The sequence below is a fragment of the Lontra canadensis genome, unplaced genomic scaffold (assembly GCF_010015895.1).
Source record: "Lontra canadensis isolate GAN:19392208 unplaced genomic scaffold, GSC_riverotter_1.0 scaffold6, whole genome shotgun sequence".
NCBI classification, from domain to species: Eukaryota; Metazoa; Chordata; class Mammalia; order Carnivora; family Mustelidae; genus Lontra; species Lontra canadensis.
Window position 1 is genome coordinate 14,059,751 of NW_022631000.1, and position 26,150 is coordinate 14,085,900.

A 26,150-nucleotide genomic window follows, 5' to 3' on the forward strand; every position below is an offset into this window, starting at 1 on the left:
AGGCGCCGCCGAACCACTACTCCCAGGAGGCTTTGCGCAGGCGGAACGGGTTTGCTCAGTAACCTATGGTAACGGTAGCGGCCCCGCGGCAGCGCAGTCACTAGACCTCGCTTTGAAAGCACCTTTGCCTTTTCCTGGCGCCCGGTGATGACGCAGTGTTCCCTGATTGGCTCAGCAGCGGAGGCGGTGGTTTAGGGGGCCGAGAATTCTGTAAGCCGGACACGTGGTAGCGAACTACGAGGAGTTTGAGGGGTCTCAAGGCGAAAACATATTGGGAGGTGTGCAGGTAAGTGCCCCCTTTTCCTGTTAGAATGAGGGCTACCACGGGCGGATGAGTCACGTCGCGCCCAGACGCGTACTCGTTGTGTTGCAGTAACTGTAGTTAGAATCCTGACGTGTTTCGCCTTCCCTTTTCTGGCTGTCCTGGCGGATCTTGGCTTCTCAAAGTCCGATTCTCCCAAATCGTGTAAGCTTCACTGCATCTCAGAAAGCAAAGGACCCCCTTTCCATTACCGGCCTCTGCTCAAGAATCAGGCTCTCAGCCGGAAGTGTTTTCTGTACTGCACAGAATACTTAGGAGGGTTGGGACGATCTCGAATCCCTCTGCTAAGGGCTTCGTGAGGTCGGGGCCACTGGAGGGGGCCCATGGAGTGAAGAAAAAGCCATCCTTATTGACTGAACTTAGATGTTCCCGGAGGCAGTACTTCCTAGGATACGTGGGTTTGTCAGGCAGGGCAGTGGTTTACAGTGGGAGCTTGGACTCAGCTTTGTGGCTCTATGGCCCGAGGAAACCTTAGTAACGCGGACCCTGGATTTACTCATTGGCAAACCTAAATCATTGGAATGTCTTAACGAAGAAAAATCAATATAAACATAACGCTTTGCCAGGAAACATAAACTAAGCTAGACTTGAGAAGGGTGAAAATGAGATCAGGGAAGTTGTGTCCTCGTACTATTGCAGAGATCACAGGACCTGTTCTGTAACTTGAGTGTCCATCAGAAGGGTGATTTTTGAATAAATTGTGTCACACCCAATTTATGTAATATCATGAAGTAGTTATTTTAAAAGGGTAAGTTAGTTCTGTGTCTCTTCTCCAGGAAAGATATCCATTTCCTCCTGGGAAAAAGCAAATTGTAAAGAAGTACATACCGTGTGGTATGTTTCCATTAAAAAAAAAAAAAAAAAAAAATCCCCAGGCGCCTGGGTGGCTCAGTGGGTTAAAGCCTCTGTCTTCCGCTCAGGTCATGGTCCTAGAGTCCTGGGATCGAGCCCCACATAGGGCTCTCTGCTCAGCAGGGAGCCTGCTTCCTCCTGTTTCTGCCTGCCTCTTTGCCTACTTGTGATGTCTGTCAAATAAATAAATAAAATCTTTAAAAAAAAAGTCCCCTCCCATATAGGAGTATGTTTAAATATTTGTATGAGTATGGAGAAAGGTTGTAGAGGCTGGGAGGATGAATAGAGGCAGAGAAAGAAGATAAGGGAAAACAAGAACAACACTACACAAAAACACTACACAAAATGGAAAATATGGCTATAAAATTGTATCTTAACATTACAGTTAATATGTAAAATCGCATATGTGTATGGACAAGATGGAACTTCTAATTGGCTGTCAGCCAAGTAGATACAACCTCTAAAGCCAAACTTCCGTGATTTAAGTCCTGGCTCTGCCTCTTCCCAGATGGTGACTCTATTACCCTCAGTATCTCATGTGTAAAATGCACTTAATAATAGCATCTGTCTTACGAGGTGGATTTGATGATACATTTTAGCAGGGTTAATACGTAAAAGACAGTAAATGCCCAATAAATGTTAGTTGCTAATATTGTCATTATGTGAAATTGTTAACTTATATTGTGATGACTGGCATATTTAAATTTACTTCTGCCATCTTATTTTGTATTTCTATATTTGATGTGCTTTTTGTTCTTTTTTCCTCTTTCTTGCCTTTTATTATATTAACGAGTTTTTTTTTTTAATCATCCCCCATCCGTCACCAACGGTTTCAGAAATTATGCATTCTGTCATTAATCTTTTAATGGTTACTTTGAAATTTTTGACGCACATACTTAACAGTTTGACATGATTCATTATCTCTCTCTCCCCTCCCAAATAGTGTAAAGATTTTAGAATACTCTACCTCTGAATAGTCTCTGTTTCATCTTCTATTATTGTTTACTAGAATTTTACTTATTTATTTATTTATTAAAATTTTTTAAGACTTTATTTATCTGTTTGACAGAGAGAGAAAGACAGCGAGAGAGGGAACACAAGCACAGGGAGTGGGAGAGGGAGAAGCAGGCTCCCCGCTGAGCAGAGAGCCCGATGCAGGGCTCCATCCCAGGACCCTGAGATCATGACCTGAGCTGAAGGCAGACGCTTAACGACTGAGCCACCAAGCCACCCCAATCATTTCTGTGTCTTTCTGAGTCAACTCAGTGCACCATATTGTTTAGAAGTCCTTCAGACTTTTTTCTATGCATATACAAACATTGTAGCATGTATGTTTACTTGTGTGTTTATGAATATATATACACGGTTTTTCTTTGAAACGGTTTTGTTTCTTTTGAAACATGTGCTCGCCTAAGCTTGCTCTTTTCCCTTAGCATATCACAGTCATGACAGTCTATAGAGAATTCATCTAAAAAAAATTTTAGAAATCCCTTCTTCTGAGGGAATGCTGGGGCGTGGCGGGGCACATGTGACACTGGAAGTGTTAGGACGGGTACAATGCTACCAGAGGTGCAGAGAATCTCTGTTAGTCCTCGTGAAGGCATAATCCATTGACAGCTTATCACTTATCCTGAAAATGATAAACTTTTTTCCGTGAAGCATTTCCAGATTATTTTTTAATGGCTTTTCCTTAAGACTTCCCCAGGAACTCTGTAAAAGTAAAGTGTGAATGTATATTTAGAAAAGCAAAACACGGGGCGCCTAGGTGGCTCAGTGAGTTAAGGCCTCTGCCTTCAGCTCAGGTCATGACCTCAGGGTCTTGGGATCGAGCCTGCATCAGGCTCTGTGCTCAGCGGGGAGCCTGCTTCCCCCTCTCTCTCTGCCTGCCTCTCTGCCTACTTGTGATCTGTCAAATAAATAAATAAAATCTTTAAGCAAAAAAAAAAAAAAAGCATAACAGCACAAAACTTAGAAGATACCTACAGTGAGTGACCCACAGGGGAGAGGGTGATGACAAAGGCAAATAAAAGTCAGTTGATATTTTGGAGACTATTGGTTTGTTTCTTGAGAAATTTGCTTGGTTTAGATTATATCCCTCCCAAAGCATGTTTTAAAAAAAATGTACATGAATATGTGTATGTGCGTATTTATGTTTACATTACCCCATAATAAAAACTTGTTGTATTTGAGCCCTTAGAGAATTGGTGCACTTATAAAAATTACCATAACCTGAACAGTGAATGGGGAAAGGATAGTGTGGTTCTTCTAGCTCCAGGCAAAGTTGCATGCTTTTTTTTTTTTTCATATTTATTTCCAGTTGAAAGGCATTTTCTAATGCCTTCTAATAGTTGTATTCATTTTCATGACACAGAGGATCACTGACAATAGCAATTTATCTATTATAATACTTTTTCTTAAATGCAGCCATCTACTTTTCCTTGTTTGCCTTTTTTTTGGTGACATGTTGATTTATTGTCATTAGGATGGGACTCTTAAGAAGCCCCAAACTTAGAGGGTGGCTCAGAGGGTTAAGCCTCTGCCTTCGGCTCAGGTTATGGTCTCGGGGTCCTGGAATTGAGCCCTGCATTGGGCTGTCTGTTCGGCAGGGAGCCTGCTTCCCCCTCCCTCTCTGCCTGCCTCTCTGCCTACTTGCGATCTCTCTCTCTGTGTCAAATAAATAAATAAAATCTTTCAGAAAAAAAAAAAAAAAAAGCCCCAAACAGCAGATGGGAGTACATAGCATCAGAGTCCTGCACCATGGAGAGAGTCAAGTGGATATTCCTCTCTAGCTGACCTAGTGGGTTCAGTACACTAAGCTGAGGATTTTGAATTTTATCTTTAAAAATACGGGGATTAAAGTTTTGTGCATTGTATCACAGGAGAACCCATCTCTGCATCTAAGAACATGGTGGCCAATGTCCTCTAGAGCTCCCAACCAGACCTTGGGTTAAGAATGAAGACATCTGGGCGCCTGGGTGGCTCAGTTGGTTGAGCAGCTGCCTTCAGCTCAGGTCATGATCCCGGACTTCTGGGATCGAGTCCCGCATCGGGCTCCCAGCTCCTTGGGGAGTCTGCTTCTTCCTCTGACCTTCTCCTTTCTCATGCTCTCTCTCACTCATTCTTTCTCAAATAAATAAATAAAATCTTTAAAAAAAAAAAAAGAATGAAGACATCTATTTCTTCAATTGAGGGAACAGCGGGGAAAAGGAGATAAGAGAAAATGCTTTCAGAATCGAGCAGATGATTAATCACATTTGAAACTCTTCTGTTAGGGAAGTTTCTAGGGACCCCGAGAATATGTTCATTTTTTCCTTCCACAAAGATAGGTCTAAAAGGTCCCCAAGAGAAAGCTAAGTCTTGGAAGCCAAGAGTCTGGGCTTCCAGATTTAGCTGCTGCTTCTCTCTTGGAGAGTGCCTGTGTTTAACCTTGGGGTATCTGATTTGGTTGTATTACAGAACCAGTGGGTTTCCCTTCAGTTTTCTTTACATTTCTAATCATTACTTACCCTTCCTATTCCAAATAATGTGCTCACGTGGCATTTGGATTCCTGTGTGGTACCCTATGGGGCATGAATACAGTAACTGGTCCTCCTTCCTTTTTTGGTTCTCAGATTAGATAATGTGATTCTGATTTTGTTGTTCAGTCTTTGAGATGGTTTGTTTGAGCCTGACCCTGAGGGTGGATCTGTGCTAGCTGTATGGACAAGATCAGCCTCAGGGCTGTTACCCAAAAGGACCAGGAACTAGTCTGCCAAGATCCCTGATAAGTAATACTGAACTGCTTATGAATTGCATGTATGCTCCATGTGATTTCTCATCTTTATTTCGACACCATATGAGAACAAATTGGAAAATAATCTCAAGTCTCAGAGATAATCTCTATCTTTTGGTGTATATTATTCCATATGATTTAGTAAACACCAGGACACTGTTTTGGAACCTGCTTTCTTTATTTAACAACATATTAGGAGAAGTTGTTATGTTGCGTAGTATTCTCTCAAATTGGAGAATGGAAAAATGGATCAAATTAGCAATTAATATGGCCTAAACAGTGTGGCTTTCTTCTATACACATTTTCAAGGCTGAAAACTAGCCTTTGGCAAAAGAGTGCACTCTTTTTGCACTAATCACTAATCCCTCTTTTCTGTGATTAGTCCTTACTCCTGTCCTTCCATTTGTTTGATTTTCATCAGTACACATAAAAATTCCACCACTGAAGTTAAATGTGGTTGATGTCATCACTTTGCTCTGGGTCTTTGGGGGGAAGTTGTCTTACTCTCTATCTTCTTCCATTTCCTTCTTCCTAATATCTAAAACAGTTGTAGACTGGAAATAGTAATAAACATGCTGTTATTCATCATCGTGTAGGTTGCTTTGTAAAGTGCTTAGCCTTTAGATGTCATGGAACTCCTGAATTTACTGTTCTTTTCTTATCAGGACCTAGAGAAATCTCTTAGGATGAAGCTGAGTCTTACCAAGGTTGTTAATGGCTGTCGTCTAGGAAAAATAAAAAACCTGGGCAAAGCAGGGGACCGCACCATGGACATTCCAGCCTGCCTTCTGTACACCAAGACCGGCTCTGCCCCACACCTGACCCATCAGACACTGCATACTATCCATGGGCTTCCTGCCATGGCTCAGCTTACGCTGTCCTCGTTGTAAGTGTTAGACCCAATCACTTAAGTAGCAACTCTGCCAGCAGCTCAGATACCTCAATAAGGTGCAGTGAAAAGACTTTTTTGATTATATGCACAAAATTTATAGATTTTGAGAATGAAATCAGGAGATGTCAAGTGTTATACATCATCTGGCCCTAATCTGGAAGGCCAGACCTATATATCAGAGCTGCTTCACTAGTCCTCTGATCCAATGGTGCCAGGATGGTGGCCCTCATTGCTGCCACTCCCAGAGGTGACAGGGCAGGGAATGCACTGTGAGAACTAAACTTGGACTCTAGAGGCTATCTTCATGCACCAGCCTTAGACGTTTCCCTGTGTCTGCACCTGTACTTGATAGTCCTGCTTAATGAAAACAAAACTAATGAAGTTAGATCATTTTATATAATGTATGTACTGACTTTATGCTTAATTGAAGAACCTGCTGTATGATGAAATAACTCTGCAATATTGTGTTAATAATAGTGATTTTAAAGGGGAGAGGGGAAGAAGAAAATCCGGCCATTTGGAAGTGGTTGATCTTTGCCAATTACTGTTTGCCCCGAACTAGTTGTAAATTGAAGACCTGTACTCTGGCTAATGAACACAGCCTAATGAGTTGGGACTCCTGAATAATGGTGTACTTTGTTGTTCAATACCACATTTACTGTCACGTAGCTTGTTTGGGTGAAGTAGGTTCCAGTTGTTGCATAGTGTCTATAGAATGATTCATTATTATGTATTTTTCTGTTTTGCTTATAGGGCAGAACACCATGAAGTCTTGGCAGAATATAAGGAAGGAATTGGAAAGTTTATAGGTAAAAATTAGGTTATTTGTGTTTGCCTTGTGATGTATTAATTTGAAGTTTGGAGGTGCTATTGACTAATCTTTTATTCATACATTTACTTATTCATTAGTTTAATGAGCATTTATTGGGCATCTAAGAACTATGCACTGGGGAGTCAAAGATGAGTAGGAACAGTTGCTTCCTTAATGGAACTCAGAGCCTGTCTGGAATAAAGATAAATACGTAATTCTAGTATGATGCAGGGACCTCATTTGCAAGATTAGGAAGTGTACATGTACCAGGATAGGCCAGAGGGAGGAGCACATAACTTGCTGTAGGGTTCATGTGGACAGAGGTCAGACTAAGGAAAGGATTCTTGAGAAAGGGAGGAAGAAGGGGTACTTTATCTGAGTCAAGGAAAAGTAGAAGTTAGCCAGGTCGGGAGGTGGGCACAGTGGTGGGGATAGAGAGGTGTAGGCAGACATCCCAGGCACAGAGCAAAGACCCAGAGTTAAGAAATTGCATGGGATATACCTAAGATCCAAAGCAGTCTAGCCATGTTTGAGCCTAAAACATAAGATGAAGCCGAAGATGAAGTGTTTATCTGTAGCTGTACTCTGGTATGTTAATATTCTCTTTTGTTCAGAAATAGATTTTATATGGAGATGCGTGTATCCATTTGTTTATAGGAAAAGCTTCACATTGGCAGCTACAGAATCCATTCTTCTGCAGACCACTTTGTCCTGAGCTGTCGCCCAATATCTAAGACTCATTTAAGTGAATGAAGATTCTGTTTCCATTGGTTATTTGGTCCTCTGCTTCTATTGGGGAACGGCATGATGACTCATTGGTCACAAGGCCCTGTTTTTAAGTAGAAGGATTTATGTAATGTTTTCCTTGGGCTGAATCCAATTTTAAAACCAGCTTTAAAGTATACAAGCATATAATTAAGTGAAAATAGCTTAAAAAGCTTTCTAGAGATAACTATAATAATTGAAATGGTGGGAAAATAGGTGGAGAACTGCAGAGTTGGGTTTTTTTGTTTGTTTTTTGCTTGCTTTGTTTTCTGGGCCTCTTTTCAGTTATTTTTTTTTTTTAATGAAAATTTAAGGTAACATGGGAAATTTAAGCACATATAGATTAGTAAGCACTTAAAAAATGTTTTTTAAATGACTGTATTTTTGACTAAAGAACCCAAGAAATTGTCATCTTGAGTCAATGAAACTTACTGAGAATTCAGTCCATTTTCAGTGTCTTGTAGCTTCCCTGTAATTTTGCTCCTAGGTCCCATGATGTGGGATGGCTTTATTATTAGTGAGATTACCTTTTGACCATATCATTTTGTCTTTCCAGTGGCTAGTTCCATTGGATGGTACCTAAAATGAACATACTTGATATTATATATTTTTTAAGACAGATCAAGTAGGGTCAACATGCCACTAAACATTTTTATTGTATTTCATACTTTAAGATATACTTTTCCTTTGGAGCAACTCATTAGTCATTAGACACGAACATTTAATTCTTTTTTCAAATGAGTAGATTTTAAAGGTAATCTTTTCATTCATATTGACAGGCCTCTTATAATTATGAACAGGGTACTATATCTAGAGCTGCTTTATCCAGCAGTACGTATATGAAGCTGCTGTCCGTTACACCGCAGTGCAATTGTCGATGTAAGTGCTTTCAGGAGCTCTTTTTTATGTTTGCACAGGCATGCCAGAATCGCTCTTGTACTGTTCTCTGCATGATCCAGTCAGCCCCTGCCCAGCCGGTTATGTAACAAACAAGGTGTGTTCTCAGAAGGGCCTCCAGGGCTGCAGCTTTGTCCTAAAAGTCAGCCTATTGTATCCTTTCAGTGCTAGATCCCACTGCCCGGGATGCCAGCCCATTCCTGGCCCCTTTATACCTTCTTATTTCCATGAACGTAATGGCATGAGTGGTTTATAGGAATTAAAGTAGGGCTGCCTGCAGACGGGGTTAAGGTGAGGAATAGATCCTCAGCATTTTCATTCTTACAAAAAATTGGGGGATGAAAGAGGGTCAAGTATGTGGCAAAAAAAGAAATTGCTATGATGGTAGAAAGCACTAGTTTTTTTATGCCATGCTTTATTTGCAGTTTTAACAACCTCAGGAAGCGCTAGGAAAGTTGCTGATGAGTGTTATCACATGTATGACTATATATAGTAGAATCTCGGTATAATACTGCTTGCTTTTAGAATAGCGTTTGAAAAAGCTGGGTTCACAGCCAGAGATTTTAGCTAGTGAAGAACAGTATCAAAAGGACTTCGTTAAAAGTTTCCACCTGAGACATGGCACAATGGTCTTGTCCCTGAGGACTACGTTCTGGCAAGTCCTCCGTGTGTGCTCCTGCTTTACAAATGCGACTACTTTTCTTGTACCCACTTTATTGATGTCAACGATGTCTGTTCATCTTATCTAAGATGAAGTATTTTAAATTATTCTGCTTTAAACTTCTTTTTATTTTGTAATTTTAATCCAAAAGAATATTTTTACCTCAGTTATCTACCCCCATTTGTAAGGGAGAGAGGATTCATTTAAATGATGTTCTTAAGCCTTAGGCCAGAATAAAAAGACTCTATGTGGCTTCCCCATTTATGTCCTTGTCAGTCTCTTCTAAGAAGAAAGGTACTATATGGGAAGGAGTAACCAAAGAAAGAACATCATATAGAGATGCTTCTGTACATTCTGACTTCTTTGTATCTGTATCTAACTCGATCCAGTAAACACTTACTAACCTTCACTAATGTATGAAGCCCTAGGCTAGGCTTTTGGGGCAAAAACAGGAATTGGGATTCTCAGTACTATTGTTTCTATAAAAGATGTAAGTACAAATTGCTATAGGAGCTTAGGAGAGTGAGTGATGGATTATGCCCAGATAGGTTTTGGGGGCTCAATAGAGTAGATGATACTTGAACTTTGTTTTGACGGATGCATGGTATTTTACCAGGCAGAGAAGTAGGAGTAGGGCATTTCAGCCAAAAGGAACAATGTGATCAAAGACAGAGAAAGATCAAAGCCTGTGGATCTGTTTAGGGACAACATGCATGGGGTGGGGTCTCAGAGAATGGAACACTGAACTGGAAAAGTATAACAAAGAATTCTTGGGACTAGCTCAGAAGCTGGCTGTGTGGCCATGGATGGATTCTCTATGAGCTATAAGGTGCTCAGAGAATTAGGATATAATAAAGGAAGCTTCTTCTACCCTCCATGTCTAAGATAATGAAATGCCACCATCTCTCCATTTATAAGAATTAAATTCAGTATTGCTCTATCATTTTACTATTTCCTTTTGATTTACATTTTACTCTTGCTGATTCCTCATCATTTTGTTCCGTGGCAGTCTGTGTCCGTGTGGGGTCTTGGGGGACGAGTGGAAATGAGTGCTTCCAAGTTCATGGCAATTCAGCAGGCCCTTCAGCCAGACTGGTTCCAGTGTCTCTCAGATGGAGAGGCGTCTTGTGAGGAAGCCACTTCCATAAAAAGAGCCAGAAAGTCTGTTGATCGATCGCTTCTATTCCTGGATAACTGTCTACGGCTACAGGAAGAGTCAGAGGTAAGGACGCACTGCCCACCACTCCTCTCTGTTTGAAACTCTCGCTTACTGATGTTCCATACTCTTGCCTTCTCTGCTCCTCCTGCTTCTCTGCTTCTCAATTCCTGATCTCTTACTCCCCTGTTTTCTTTTCCTGAACCACAAGTATCCTAACTCTCTAGAGTTCTGTCTTGGGCTTTTTTTTTGCCCCACTCTGGGTGTTTTCCCTGGGCAGCCTCACCTTGGTTTTATTTGCCAAATAATTCTGAAATTGCATGGATAATCAAGCTTGCTCTGTGTGGCTTCAGAATGACATAAAGTGGACTTCAGCTGGGTTCTACTATAATATCGCTTCACATGCACCTCAAACTCAGGTAACCACTCAGTATCTGATCTACTCAAACCTTTTCCTGTCTCAGTTCATAGTAGCCACCAAGGTCCTCAGCCCAGCAATTTTGAGTCTTCCCTTTTTAAAAAAATTTTCCTTGAAATCAATTTAATAAACATAGAGTATATTATTAGTTTCAGAGGTAGAGTTTAGCGATTCATCAGTCGTATATAATACCCAGTGCTCATTACATCACATGTGCTCCTTAATGCCCGTCACCCAGTTACCCCGTCCCCCCATCTACCTCCCCTTCAGCAAACCTCAGTTTGTTTTCCAGAGTTTAAGAGTCCCTTGTGTTTTGTCTCCCTCCCTGATTTTGTCTCATTTTTTTCCCCTCCCTTCCCCTATGTTCATCTGTTTTGTTTCTTAAATTCCACATTCAAGGCTCTTTTTAATACCCGGTTTAATGTCCAGTGGTTTGCTTCTTCTTGATTCCATCTCCCTAAATATATCTAGGATCTGCCCCCATCTCCCCATCTTTCTTATCACCACCTTGAGGCATAATAACCTCATCATCTCTTATGTAGACATTACCTCTTAATTATGTCTCTTCTTGTTTCCATCGAAGCCATCTTCAGCCCTGCTATCTGAGAGATCGTCATAAAACACAAATAGGATCCCATATCGACTTCCCAAAGAGAATTTAATGACTCTCTATTTCAACTCTGATGTGACGTGGCCTCTGCCTATTCCAGCAGCTCAGTGCTGACCACTTTTCTCCTGTGGCTGTGGCCCTTCTTAGTCACCCGCAGTTCCCTGAGGCATTACCCTGTTTCATTCTGCTGGGGCTGTACACGGACTTCCTTCTTGACTATTTCTTTTTTTCTTATCTCCAGCCATATTGTGTCTCTTGCTTCCAGATCTGGCTCATTGCATTCCATTCCTCATTCTAGGAAACTGTCCCTGACCCTTCCAGGAAGTTCTGTTCATCCTCAGCCACCTCCTTTAATTTGTACGTGACTGTATTATAGCTCCAGTCATTTCGTAGTGCGATGATTTCTGTATGTGCTTGTCTTCATTAGATTGTGACCTCCTTAAACTCAATTTTTGAACGTCCTTTTTGTATCTCCATCGTGTACCAAATACCTGACATAAGTAAGCCCTCAGTAAATGCTTGCTGATGGTGGCTGGTTATGTCGGGCTGGGGAGGATGAAGCTGTGGCGGTGGACCAGAGAGCCTGCTAGCAGAGTGAATGAAGCTGGGAAAGGATGCAGTCACTAGGAGAGAGCAGAGCTGGTGAGAGAAGAGAAGGTGCGAGCGGAGGGGAGAATTCAGTGTTGAGATCACTTATGTGGAGTAATCCTGAGCAGTGGTCAGGTCCCACAATGGCAAAGTGCCCTGAGATTGAGGAACATTGTTATTGAGTGTACCAATAAAAAATTTAATTGACTGATAAAGTTAGTGTACATAAAATCATAGAGGAAACTTGGTTGTCATTCTGAATAGAACTCTGGGTATCTGCAGTAAGAGTTCAGCATGGGGACACTGCCGTGGGTCCTGATTGCTAGTGTTGCTCACTAGTAATTGTTTTGAGCCAGTAATTATCTTTGTAGGATGAGTAATGTTTCCATGAGTAGAAGGGAGGACAGGGAGTGTGACGGCATGATTATTAGAACAGCCGGCTGAGCCTCAAGTCCCTCTTCTGTGCTAGTCAGCCTTACACTTCACATTTTTGCTGTGCAGTGGTCCTTCTTTCTATCCCTATGATCTGCTGTTGTCTTGACATGATTATTAATAGCGCCCCTTTTTATGCTTTCATGTGTCTCATATTTTTTTTGAAAGAGCACTTTTTATTACTCTTACATACAGAAAATTCAGCAGTGCACACTTAACCCAGTTTGGTGGCCAGTTCTTTAGCCTCTGCCTTTTTTCACCTTGACCGTGTGAAACACCGACTTTGGATCCAGAACATTGCCTCCCCAGTGATGGCAGATATCATCATATCTGTCATTGTAGTTGATTCTGACAGCTTCCAGCAGCTTAGCCCGAGGTCCTTTGTCTTCCAAGTTAACCTGTGTGAAAAGCAGCAGTGGTGCAGGTCTTCCCATGGACCAGACGCTGCAGCCTGGCCTTCCCCTTGATAATGCAGTAGGGAACCCCCATCTTATGACACAGGATGGGCAGGAAGACAACAGGCTGAATGGGATCCACATCATGTGCAATCACCATCAGCTGAGTCTTCTTGTTTTCCACCAAGGTGGTGACTCTTAACCCCAGCTGGAAGGACAGGTGGCATCTTAGTGGAGACATTCCCTTTGCTGGCCGCTTTCTTTCAGCCCAGGCCAACAATCTCTACTTCTTCTCTTGCTTTGTCTCTGGTCTGTATTTGTGGGCCAGCTTTAGCGGCTGAGTAGCTTAGTGGTCCAGGGGCAAGGTCTTGGGTGAACTGGTTAATTGCAGGAGGTACTTTCAGACATTTATAGAGAAAAGTCCTTTGCTGCTGCAGCTGGATGTAGCGGTGCCATTGGACACAGCAGATGAGGTCCCACTTGGGCTGGATGTCCTGTCCAATGCGAAAACTCTTGAGCCTTTCCTCAGGCAGGGGATTGACCACCTTCTTGGCCTCCTGTTTCTTCATGACAGCAGGGGCCATGGCCCCTTTCTTCCCCTTAGCCTTCTTTCCTTTTGGCATCTTGGATGGCTGGTGGAAAGGGCACATGTGTTCCATTTTAAACAATAAATTATATGATTATACTTCTTACGTCCATGAAAGGGGGTTTCCCAGATAGGGCTGTGCCAGTCACGTTTAGACACATTTAGGGGCAGGTCCATGTAACTACCTGCTTTGTATGTCTGCATACATCTTTCCCTTTTCCTGTGATTTCTTCCTTTTTACTCACTGGATCTTCTTATTCTGAATGCCCTTAAATACTGAAGCTCTCCAACATTCTGGTGTAGGCTCTCTTTTCTTCCTAGGCCAGTGAAGGCAAATGGATTTCATCCTACGGTGCTTGGAGCTGTGCCTGGGCACAGCAGGAAGAGAGTATCTGTCAGCCATGTCTGCTGTGGGGAGTGGCAGCAGGGTGCCAGGTGTCCACAGTTCCAGCCTGGGTAGTCACATTTGTTGCACACGTGTCCTCAGTGGCTGCTGACCTCAGACTCAGAACGCACAAAACAGAATGATCATCTTGCGTCACCCGCCACTGTTTTCCTAGGATTCCTTGTCGTTGCTCTTCCCATCCTCTCCCTGGACTTCCACAACAGGAGCCAGCGGTCATCCTAGACTTTTCTTCCTCTCCATGGGCAACTGATCAGTCAAGTTGGTTGATCGTACCTTCTTTTTTTTTTCTTTTAAGGATTTTTATGTATTTGAGAGAGAGAGAGCACATGCACAAGGAGGGAGAGGGAAAAGCAGAGCAGGGAGCCTGACATGGTACTCAATCCCAGGACCCAGAGACCACAACTCGAGTCCAGGGCAGACACCTCACTGACGGAGCCACCCAGGTGCCCCTGTTGATCATACCTTCTGATGAAGTTTCAGATCCTGTCCCTCCCCTTCACCCACTGCCACTCCCTTAGACTAGGTCCTCTTCATCTTTCATTCGAATTATTAAACTTGCCTCCTGCGTATCCTTTAGCCATACTCACTCTTAAATCGTTCTTCATACAGCAGTCCAAGTGTTCTTTCTGATTATGTCCGTCCTACTTAAATTGAGATGCGAAATTCCCTCTTCACAGCACTCCAGGCTCTCTTCCCATTCTCTTCTACCAGAGAGCCACTGTTGCTTTGCATTTTTACTTCTTAGTTGCATACACATAGTGTTTATATATGCTTTACTGTATGGGGTTTTCATTACATGAGTATGATCATATGTTCAGAAATGTGCTTGTTTTTGTTTAGCCATAGCTCAAAACTCTTTCTGTCAGTGCCTATAGTGCTGTATCTGCTGCATTATTTCTAACACCTGCATAGGAAGCCGTACTACGAGTATATCAGAATTCCTTTAAGCCTTTGCTCTATTGATGTATGTTTAAGTTGTTTCCAGGTTTTCATTACTGTAAACATTTTGTAAATAGACCTTGATGCATATGAATGAATATATTTGTAGGAATAATTCTTAGAAGTGGAATTTTAGGATGTAAAGATAAAAGAATTGACATTTTGAGAATATTGTCTACTAGCGCTCCCAAGACGCTGAACTAATCTGTACTTTCTCTCATTATCAGAATATGTGGCATTTCTCTAACACTTTTACCTCCACAGTGTAGCTCTCTGTCTTTTAGCTATTTTGTCAGAGTGATGGGCAAAAGTGGTATCTAACTATTTCCATTTTGTATCTCCTTCCTGGTGAGCTTTGGTTAGCTCTCCATGTGTGTATGGGCCATTCACATTTACTTGGTATTATTGAAGTTCACATTCACATACCTGCCCTGATTCCTATGGGTTGTCATTTCCATAGAAGATTTGTTAGAGGTTTTCTATGGTATAAGTTTTTGTCTATTCCAATAAGCAGTGAGCTCTCCTTTGCCTTTGTTGAGAGTATATTTCACTAGAGAAGTTTTGTATTCAAATACATTAGCCTTTTCTGGTAAGCTTTAGCTTGCTTAGGGAGACCTTCCTTACTCCAAGATTATAAAAACTTGAATATATCTTTTTCAGATTTGTGTAACTCTTATATGTTTAGATTAGAGGGCCATGTGGGATTTCTTTTTGAGGATGGTGTGTGGTGTAGTTTGATTTTTTTCCGAACAGATAGTAAGTTATCCCAACCACAGAGTTCTTAAAGTTCTCTCTAATGGAGAGACTTGGGGGTAGCAAGCCTAAAGCAGGCCTGAATAGTCATTTAAATGAATGAAAACTGATCCTTTTGTCCTTTCCCTCTCATAATACTTGCTCAGTGTGTGTTTAATTTAACCTAAGACCAAACATGACTGCATGTATCGATTGCTCAATTTCTCCTCAGTCTTTTCTTACCTGTTTGGGTGGCTTTCAAGTTGTGTGTTTTGGAGCCCGCAAGGTTCCCAGGGAGGAGGGAGCTCCATCTCATGCTTCAACTGTAGCAGCTGCACTGAGATCTCTTCCATGTGAAGTTCATTTAAACAAAGGTCTCCACTACTGGAAACAGTTAAAAGCATTCAGTCCTTTCTCCCCTTAGGTCCTTCAGAGAAGTGCCATCATTGGAGTGATTGAAGGTGGAGACGTGATGGAGGAGAGGCTGAGATCAGCACGAGAGACGGCCAAGCGGCCCGTAGGCGGCTTCCTTCTGGATGGCTTTCAAGGGAATCCAGCAACCCTGGAAACTAGACTGTACTTGCTGTCATCAGTCACTGCAGAGCTGCCAGAGGACAAACCAAGGCTAGTGTTCAGTTAGGGCACAGGCCACGTTTCGGGGGCTTCAGGGCAGGAGTGCTGGTGATTGTGTATTATGCAGAGTCTCTACGTGAACATGTCTTTTGATGAACTGATCATGGCCTTTCTGGGCTGAGTCTGCTGAGGCCGACTATCGAGGGAGCTTCCATCACGGCTGTCCTGCTTTTGATTTCAGAACGTAGATGAGGACAGTCGCCAAGTGAATTAGTTTATTTGATCCTCATAAGTGAGGGCAACTGTTATCTGTTTCTTCTCATTTTTACTCCAGTGTTTGTCTACTTGCTTCATTATTACATGGCACCTGGGGACAGGTATAAAATCATGTGGAACTCTGGCCTTAATCAAGGAAAGTTGAGGACAGATCTGGGGTGCCTAGCAGAATGAACATGGGCTGTAGTAATAAGGACATTGAAGAAGTTCTTAGATTTGAGGCAGGTAGCTAAGTCACTTTTTGAAATCAACAGGACTGGCAACACTAATGGGGCTAGTTCTTTCCATAAACAGGATTCACTCTGTACTGGTATAGAGAAACAATCTGCAAGTTTCAAAGCTCAAAATCCCAAGGTTCTAAGTGCAGCTGATGTCTTATTAGACTACCCACATTTTTCTTTTTTTTCTTTTCTTTTTTGTTTTAAAACCCTAGTCTTTCATCCAACTTGGTATGAATATTCATGCTTTTTTCCTACAGATCTATTAAGAGGTTTGATTATAGGATGCTGTTTTATGCCCCTCGGGTTGTTGGATGGTATATAGTATATATAAATGTTACCACTTAAAAAAAAAATCCAGGTATAACTTACAATAGTGTGTGAATCTATGTACAGTTTGATGGATTTTTACACACATATACAACCCTGGAAACCTCAGCCAAAGCAAGATACTTCCAGCGGTCCGGGCAGCACCTACCCCATAGCTTTAACCTAGCTCTCTTGTATTCATACCCCACCCTGTGCTGATTTTGTTCTGGTGCAGATAACAATTCAGCACTAGTATTTCTAGTCATTTTCTGACTTCTTTGAGCTAAGTGCTCACAGATGTCTGTTACTGGATTTGAGAGCTGGGATTGTTTTCATTCTATATGTGCGTAGAAATGCCAGCTTCAGTTGGAGAGGAGTTCTGAAACATTACATTAGTTGAAGGAAACTAGTCAGAAAAACCGGCATATATTTAAGTGTTTGAGATGTTTAATATTACATAAGCCTTTTTTGGACTTCTCTTAGAAATCAGGGAGTCTGTAAGCTTTTGTCTGCCAGTTCATAAAAGGGACTATGGGTAGGAAAACAAACATAAAAGATAGCAGCCAGCCAGCCAGCCAACCCTGATCTAGTCCACCTCCCCTTCTTGTTTTAGTGGCAAAACCCAGCTGAGTGGTATGATCGCTCCCACAATGCCTTACCTATTAACTCTGAAAATACCATCTCATTCCATCATGCAGACTTTTTATTAATGGAGAAAATAAAAGAAGAATAAAGAAAGTCAAATAGAGTCTTAAATCTTATGGTCAGAGTTGAAAGTCTGAGAGCAAGAGTTGCTTTGTAAATGAACCTATGAAGAATACAGTAGATAGAAAATGTCTTTCTTGAACCAGTTATAAAAAATCCAGGGCAAATATACTTTAAGCATGGAAAGATTTGAGGAGGAAATAAAACACACAATTGCACTCTTTAAAAATTTTTTTTTTAAAATTGATAGGGGCACCTGGGAGACTCAGTCACTAAGCATCTGCATTCGGCTCAGGTCCTGATCCCGGGATCCTAGAATCTATCCTCGTGTTGCTCAGTGGAAAGCCTGCTTCTCCCTCTCACACTCCCCTTGCTTGTGTTTCCTCTCTCCCCATCTCTCTCTGTCAAATAAATAAAAGCTTAAAAAAATAAATAAAATAAAAATTGATGTATAGTTGACATATAACTTTGCACTCTCAAAAAAATCTGTGTAGTAGTTAGATAGGGTGTAAACTTCAGTTGAAGACTAGGAAGGTTTTTTAGAAGGAGTGGGAGAGGAAAGGAAACTAACCTTTATTGAACTTCTCTTTGGGTCTGCAGACTTGACAGTGTGCTTTTTCAAATACCTCCTTAATCTTTACAACAAATCTGTGAGGTATGTATTACCGCTCCTGTTTTTAAGATTATAAAACTAAAACCCAGAATGGTTAAGAAACCTTCCCAAAGTAGCACAATAAGTGAATAAAGGCAGAACTGGGATTGGAGCCCAGGTCTCTCTGCTGCCAAAGCCCTTCTTTCTATCGCATCTTATTATCTGTTGCCTGCCATGCAACCATCATTGGTGGGTTTCATTATTACTACTACTTTTTTTTTTTTAAAAGATTTTATTTATTGAGAGAGTGCACATGAGCAGGGGGAGAGGTAGAGGAATAGGGAAAGAGGGGGAGAGAGAGAAGCGGACTCCCTGCTAAGCAGGGAGCCCGATGTGGGGCTCAATCCCAGGACCCTAAGATCATGACCTGAGCCAAAATCAGACACTTAACTGACTGAGCCATCCAGGTTCCCTCCTTATGACTACTTTTAATGCCCTCCGGGAAGAGTCTCTTCTTCCATTTCTAGCATTGTCCTCACGTCAGTGTTCTTACTATTGTTTTCACAGGCTTATCTGTGGAGTCAGCCGGCCAGATGAGGTCCTCGAGTGTATCGAAAGGGGAGTGGATTTATTTGAGAGTTTTTTCCCTTATCAAGTGACAGAGCGGGGATGTGCCCTGACTTTCAGCTTTGATTACCAGCCAAACCCTGAAGAGACATGTAGGTCTTCTGAAGTTAAGTCTCTGTGTTATCCTCAAGTTTCTTCTGTTTCCTCTTCATTATTGGTCTTGAGTCACAAGCCAGAAATATGTGCATACTGTAACACCAGCCTTTTATAAAACTACCATGTTTGTTTCTTATCTGTATGCTCTGGCATGTGGGCACAAAAAACCGGGTCCTTAGTGCTATACCTGTAGCTCAATATTAGGGAGTGATCTTAGAGTGAGAACCAAGAAAAACAAAACCCTATTAACAATCTGAAAAAAGAACATTCAGAATGAATAGTGATGAAAATCTAAGAACAGAAAACCTTTGAACTACTTGGTAAAAGTTAATTCAGTTTTTCACAGAAGACTTCTTGTCTGCCTTTTGCAAACTCCATGCTATCAAAATACAGGGAGTTTCTCACCCCCCTCTGATCTTAGTGTTACTTAGGCTTTTTTTTTTTTTTTACACACAGAGATGTGAAAGCTGATATTGCTTTGAAGCACCACCATTTTCTTGTATTGATTAGTTACTCAGAAGTCATGAATATCAGTTTCAGAGTCCGAACATTTGACTGACAGTGGAAAAAGAATTGGGATATGGGCTATGGGCCAGGATCCCTTAGAAAAACTACCAAGTTTTTTGGAGAATGTTGCGCGCCTCGCCTGCCTTCTGGCCTTCACAGGTGTGATTTCCTTCCCTGCTTCCTGTTGTCCTTTGAATTCTACCTCTGTCACCTCTGGCCTTACATTTAACTCGGGCCAGAGACTTCCTTAAAGATTCATTTTATTCCCCACAAGTTATTAAAATTTCATCCAGAAGATGTTAACAGTTGTAAAGCAACCTAATCATTAACCTGAATTGAATTACTTCTGGAAACAAAACAAATCAGATTGGTCAGATTCTTATATACAGGAGGTCAGTTTTGCTGTCCTTTAAACTGACTAGAACATAATGTATATGGGTAGAAAAGCATACCACAAATACTGTAAAATATTCATTTACAAGCCTAAGTATTTCCACAAGGACATGGGTAGCTGTTAATCATTCTGTGCCATGAATATTCAAAACTTAAGAACCTGATATTCAGTTCTCCAGAACAAACAGATTCCTTTTTGGCTGGAGAAAGCTCTTTCTTTATGATTAGAAAAGTTGAAATAGTTTGAACATTTTCCATTAAAGTAGTATTATTAATCATCGGTGTATATGTGTATATGTAGTAAATTAAAGTATTTTGTCAATTATAAAGTGAAAATTATAGAGGAATAAGTTGCCTAATACAAGAACTAATATAGTTCCCCCTAGGATAAGGATTTTCCAGAAACCCAGGGCATTACTGTGGTTTCCCATATCAGCATGCAAATTCCTGGCAGCAAAATTATAACAGCCCTCTGCTCAATGCTCAGGTCACTTCTCTTTTTCCTTTGATCTGGACAAAATTACCTCCTTAGGACTGTCTGCTCATTCCCCTTGGGCTGCCCTGAGTTTATTACTACTCATTTCCAGTAAAACTTCTCTACTTGCCCCTGTTCAAGATAGCTTGTTCTTTGCATAGTGACTGGTGTTTTCCTTATATATGCAGGAATGTTCTTTCTTAAAGAGTTCAAGGGAACAACTCAAGTCTTCATTTAGTTCTGGATAATCTGAGTTCCGTGTAAGGCTAGGGTCCCCATATAGAATACATAAGTTAAAACCATATTCTACTTTTAATCTATTTGGAACATAAGCAGTTATAAAGCACAATTAATTTGTGTGTATATGATGACAAGACGTAACTCCAGTATATACACACAAATTTCTCTCTCTCTCTCAAACACACACACACACACACACACTCTCTCTCTCTCTCTCCCTGTTTTCTTAAAATCACTCCTTGACAGTAAGATTATATATTATCTACTTGTAACCATAGTTTGCTTAGACATTGTTGACTCTCCAAGTTTTGATATTATAGAGAATATGTCGGTGATCATCTTGGTCCATATTACTACTTTTCTTGTGTCATTTCCTTAGGATAAATTCTTATGAGTGGAATTATAAGGTAAAAGGCCATAAAATATAACTAAAATAATCTCCCAATGGACAGTCTGTATCTGATTTTTATTCAAGACTTTTTGTTGGTTTGTCCTTCAGTATTACAACAAAATGGGATACAGGAAGAAACAAAATATGTGGATCAAACAAAGAAGATTAAAACAACCAGTTGCAACCAAGAAATGACATCATTTGAAATTAATCTGAAGGAAAAAAAGTAAGGAATTTTTTTAGATTTTGATTTCTTTTTAATTTCAGTCTGTTTTAAAAGTTTATGTAACTGTTCCCTTTTCAGTTTATGACTTCATAAAATATTTATAGTTGGATATTATTTGGGCCTTCTTAAATTCAGTTCCAGGAAAACTTGTTTTTTCTGCAGATGAATTTGTGTACTTTGTCATGTCAGAAAACCGAGGCTTAGATAACTGTTGTTTTAGAAGAGCTGTCAGAAAGATTAGACCAAATCCATTGTCTGGTGTCTTTTACTCTTTCCGATTACTTTAAATAATGTCAGAGCAAAATAAAGATTTCAAGATAAAAAACAACAAAGCATTTCAATTCTAAGGAACTTAAGTCATCTTGGTTATATACAGATTATAAATCTTAATAAAATATTTCCCTCTGTGAAGAATGAACTAAGAGACCTTATAACTTCGTATTTGGCCCAAAGTAGTAATTATTGGTGAACCACTGAGAGGTTTTTCTGTGAGTTTGGTATTCTCACTTTAGTGCTGGGGTGTTTTTGGTCTTATGTAAAGGAGCATTCTAGGGATTCGGACTTAATTTACGTCTAAGAATAGTACAGACTTGAAAACTTATGAAAGAATATGAAAAGCCTAGGTCTAATCTGTATTCTGTAGGGACTTCTTGGTTGTAGGTCTGAAAGGGTGATGTTTACTCATTTAACTTCTTGAAAAATAGCCGAGGAGATTCATTTCTGCTTTTCAAATGGTAGGGTAATATAAATGGAATACTACTAAACTTCCCTCACATTGTAGATTTAGCTGGAAAGTGTAGTTTTCTTATTGTGAGCACTAGACTTCAAGTTCAGAGCCTAGCACTACTCATTGGCTCTGTAACCTTGGTCAGATCATTTAACTTCCTTTTTTTTTAATAAGGTAAGCTCCATGCCCACTGTGGGGCTTGAACTCAAAATCCCTGAGATCAAGAGTTGTATGTTCTACTGACTGAGCCAGCCAGGCACCCCTTAACTTCTTTTTAATAGCTGATAAAAAGTAACACATATGTAGTATGTGTTAAGTATAGCTTAGTATGTGCCCAGCAATGTCCAGATCCTTTCGGTTGTTTTGTTTTGTTTTTTTAAGATTTTATTTATTTGACAGAAAGAGAGCACAGAGCAGGGGGAGCAGCAGGCAGAGGGAGGAGGAGAAGCAGGCTCCCCGCTGTGCAGGGAGCATGATGGACATGGGGCTCAATCTCGGAACCCCGGGATCATGACCCTGCTGAAGGCAGACACCCAAGAGATTGAGCCACCCAAGCAGCCTCCCCCTTTTTGAAAAGATTTTATTTACTTATTTATTTGACAGAGAAAGAGCGAATCCTTTGCTATATTAATTCATTTAATTCTTATAATAACTCCCTAAGGTAGATGCTGTTATTACACTTATTACCATAGCAGATGAGAAAACAGATACAGAGGGATGTTAAGTGACTTGCCCAAGTGAATTGTGAGCCGGACATTAAGCCTAGGCTCTATAGCTCTGGAGGCCTTCCTCTCGACCGCCCTAGTGGTCTTCACTGGGAAATGACTGTAGAAATGCCTGTCTTCCAAAGTGGTTGCAGAGAATCAGTAAGACATTGTATGTCAAAGTGCTTTGCAATCCAGCCACACACACAAACTCTGGGAGTGAAAGGTCGTACTGTGTCTTCTGTACCAGTTCTGGTGGCGAGGGTGAGAAGTATGTCATGCTTCAGAACAGCATTTACTGTCACTGTGTGTCCTTACAGTGTGACTAATAAAGCTCAGTGTGCAGGAGTGATCCCGGGGCTTTCTCTTAATGCTCTCTGTAAGCCTCAGTCCAGGAGGTTAGGTCTGTCAGGAGAAGACTCCCGAGTTTCCTGACTCCTCATACTCTAGGTTAACTTGTCACCACATTGTCATCCTAAGCAGGTGCCCAGCACTATATTTGCCAATGAGGTTATTAGTTATTGCTTATGTACTGGCCGAATAGATAGCCTAGCTGTGAATGTCTTGTAGTCCTCATTGTTTGGACTATCCCTGTGACTTCCTTCGGCAGGTACCAGGAGGACTTTGATCCACTTGTGAGAGGGTGTTCCTGTTACTGCTGTAAGAATCATACTCGTGCGTACATCCACCATCTGCTGGTGACCAACGAGCTGTTGGCTGGGGTCCTGCTCATGATGCACAACTTTGAACATTATTTTGGATTTTTCCACTCCATCCGGGAAGCACTAAAAAGCGACAGACTGGCACAGTTGAAAGAGCTCATCCGCAGGCAAGCATCTTGAGACCTGGCACACTCGAGTCTGACTCTGCACACTGAGCCTGTCCTGCTGTTGGAATGTGGGAAGAAGAGAACAAGAAATGAACTTGGCTTTAACCGTTTATATCGGAGAATGAGATCTGCCCATAATAAGGAACGTTTGAACCAAACTCTGCCCACTTGAGGCTCAAGAGATTTCTTCTCAGGACTTAAGTGACCCAGACTGATCAGAAAGAACTGAACCATGACCTTTAGTATTTCAGTGCTGACTCTTTTTTAGCAAATGGAGATTCGTTTAGTCAAAGACAAAAGCTTTAGTTGTGAAGGGACAGCCTTGAAGTGGGGTTGATGAGATTATGTGGGTTCGTGATGTTGGATCAGAGCTTGAAAAGATGATTGGTCACGAGCAGCATGACTGTTGACTGTAAAAGGAATCTGGCTGATTTAAGAGTTTCCTAGTTTTAATCCTTATATTCTCAGGAGCATCTTGGACACTTCTGCCTTCCCAGCTGCCTCCCTGCTGCAATCAATCAGAAAAGGCTCTTGTGATTTAACTAGGCTCGAGTCTTCATGGGATGTGGGGCTCACACATCACTCCTAGGATCATTTGGCCCAGGGCACGTGCTTTCATTTGACCACATGATCTGTGTGTGACTTGTCTCCCGAGAGCCCATGCAGTTGCCCGTTACGAGCCAAAAGTTTGCCTACATGCTTTCGTCTGATCAGACAGATCCGCTGTGGTCTGCCCTTCAGGCTCATTAATAGTCTCGCCACGTAATAACTGTGGCCCCATCACTGGGGGAGATTCACTCACCATGTGTTCACTTGGAGGGAGCCCTGGCCCAGCAATTGGAAGACTGGGTTTCAGTTCTGCTCAGCTGTGACACCAGGCAAATCACTTACCCCCTCCATGCCTATTTCCTCCTGAACAAACAGGGACAGGCAGGGGGGTAAGAATACATGAACTTCCAAGATTCTATCTAGCTGTAATGTGGGGGGAACAAAAAGTTTTAGATTATCTCTGCAGCCTTCTTGTGTCCTGATCCCTGTTGGCCTGGTGTAAAAATGGAGTGGTGCTGGGAATCAGGCAATAGTAGAGACGTTTGAGAGCCAAGAAAAGCTGTGACTTCTGAAGTGGTTGGTGAGTTGGCATCAGCAGATCCTGAGACTGGGAAGACCTTCCTGGATCATCTCTAATTCTATGAGTTTTTTCTGCTTTCACCAGAGGAGTGATGTTCGTGTTGATGTGACAGGTGATTTTTATTTTCTTTGGGCTTTTCTCTGTTTGTCATGTTTTCTGTAAGAGTATATCCACACATAGTTTTTGTAAAAGCAGCCAACAGAACCAAAAAAACACCTTTGTTTTTGTAGGAGCGTGGAATATATTTGTTTTACTTTCTTAGGCTATAATTTGCTATTTTTTCATTTCAGTGGGCATTATTGAACATTGTTTTTAATTATTATGTGGTTACTATATTTTTATGTTAGGTATCTTTTTATTTTTTATTAATGGTTAGGAATGCCCGTGACATTCCTATAATCTCTCCTCCATGAATGGCAAGGGTAGTTAAGAAAGACTGTCTGCTCTCAAGGATCTGCTTGCTTTGAAATATATTGGACTAGACTTGTTCATATGTTTATATTCCTGTTCAATGCCAAATCCATTATTGGAGGAATATTAATACCCCAGAATCCATATAAAATTTATGAGTTATTTATGTTCAAAACACTGGATAGTCTGCTCAAGCGTTCATTTTTCTGGGTCTTTTTCTTATTAGCACATTTGGAAAAAATGTTTTTTTCCTTTAATGTAAGTCTGTTAAAGTCAATAGCCAATAAATATTTTTAATTTAAAAAATGTACTGTAAATAGTGGTGAGTCTATTAAGCAAACTATTAAATTTCCATGATACTAGAAATGTTCTCCATTGGAAAAGAATTTTTTTCTACATTTATTTCATCTGTGGTCACTGTTTTAAGTGCACTCATACTAAATGCAAAATCCAAGGAGATTTAACAATGTATCTGTCTCTTTAAATTATACAATTAGGGACCTTAAGGCCATGCTAGCACATAATAAAAATAATAATAACCATAACCTATTGAGAGGATTTTTAACGTACTGGGCACCTTATAAATGATCTCCTTATATATCTCGTTGACCCTCAGAGCGCGGTTCTAAGGTGTTGATATTATTCCTGTGTTAAGAACTGGGTTTCAGGAAGGCTGAGTAGCCTGCCTGAGGGCCTACCAGGAATTTCTGGAAGGTTCAGTAGTTTGCCTAAGGACCTAACACTAGTTAGCTCCTAAGTTAAACTTCAGCTGCATCTAAGATTCTGTGGTTGAGCATTGCACTGAGTAGCCTCTTGTGACTTGCCCCTGGGTTGAAGGGGTGAAAAGAAGGGAGAGAACTAGAAAGGCCATAAGGCCCTGAGGTGCTGGAGGCGTCTAGAGCCTCAGTGCAGCGTGGCCTGGCTCCTACTCCCGCCATGGGGAAGGGCCGGCACTGGCATGTGTCGCCCACGGTCCCGTGCTGGCCCCCGCAGGTGCCATTCCACATCCCCCACTTCCTCCCGCCCCAAGTCTTGGAACTATAATCACACCCTGAGTGGTGTCCAAAGGGCTGGGGTATGCAGTCAGTTCAAGCGGACTTGGAATCTGGGAGTCTGAGGTGTCCTAAATGCCTTAGGGGAGCACCACTCTAGTCTTCTCTGGGAACAAAGTGAAAAGAATCTTCGAAAATATTTTTTAGCCAAATACTTGGGTAATTAAAGCATTTTAATACAAATTTCAAACAAAGACCATCAAAAGGTCAAGAATCGAGTGTGTAAGCAACTATCTTATCCAGGAATTTTTTTTTTTCCTGTTGAGGCAGCTTGGAGCTCACTGAGGAACCACAGAGTTAAATGATGATCCTGTGCCTTCCTGATTAGGAACAGGCTGCTCTCTGCAGTTTGATTAGTCTCGCTCGGAGCTGTGGGATTACAGCTTATTAAAACTGACAGTGCTGTGGAGGGCAGGGAGCCGGGAAGGTCAAACTT

General features: G+C 41.3%; 1 protein-coding gene and 1 pseudogene across 3 annotated transcripts; one reads left to right on the forward strand and one right to left on the reverse strand.

The window, feature by feature from the left end:
• Window positions 1-157: 157 nt before the first annotated feature.
• On the forward strand, window positions 158-24,222 carry QTRT2 (queuine tRNA-ribosyltransferase accessory subunit 2). Of its 3 annotated transcripts, none has more exons than XM_032852259.1 (9): window positions 158-286; window positions 5,612-5,832; window positions 6,592-6,647; window positions 8,332-8,408; window positions 9,982-10,194; window positions 15,659-15,858; window positions 18,475-18,640; window positions 20,745-20,862; window positions 22,904-23,014. In XM_032852259.1, the coding sequence occupies exons 2-8, from the start codon at window positions 5,633-5,635 to the stop codon at window positions 20,829-20,831; spliced, it is 999 nt and encodes a 332-aa protein (XP_032708150.1). In that variant the 5' UTR covers window positions 158-286; window positions 5,612-5,632; the 3' UTR covers window positions 20,832-20,862; window positions 22,904-23,014. The 3 variants fall into 3 exon arrangements, with proteins under 3 accessions (XP_032708150.1, XP_032708149.1, XP_032708151.1); XM_032852258.1 differs by having other exon boundaries at window positions 164-286; window positions 18,475-18,626; window positions 22,904-24,222; XM_032852260.1 differs by lacking the exons at window positions 158-286; window positions 5,612-5,832; window positions 8,332-8,408 and having other exon boundaries at window positions 6,595-6,647; window positions 18,475-18,626; window positions 22,904-24,222.
• On the reverse strand, window positions 12,391-13,200 carry LOC116864572 (annotated as a pseudogene).
• Window positions 24,223-26,150: the final 1,928 nt, after the last annotated feature.

What these genes read in the sequence shown, in the direction of transcription:
- QTRT2 (XM_032852258.1), top strand. Translation starts at nt 5,633, where the DNA reads ATGAAGCTGAGTCTTACCAAGGTTGTTAATGGCTGTCGTCTAGGAAAA. An exon ending in AGGAATTGGAAAGTTTATAG is followed by an intron (nt 6,648 to 8,331) that starts GTAAAAATTAGG and finishes ATGTTTGCACAG; the next exon opens with GCATGCCAGAATCGCTCTTG. An exon ending in ATTAATCTGAAGGAAAAAAA is followed by an intron (nt 20,863 to 22,903) that starts GTAAGGAATTTT and finishes TTCCTTCGGCAG; the next exon opens with GTACCAGGAGGACTTTGATC.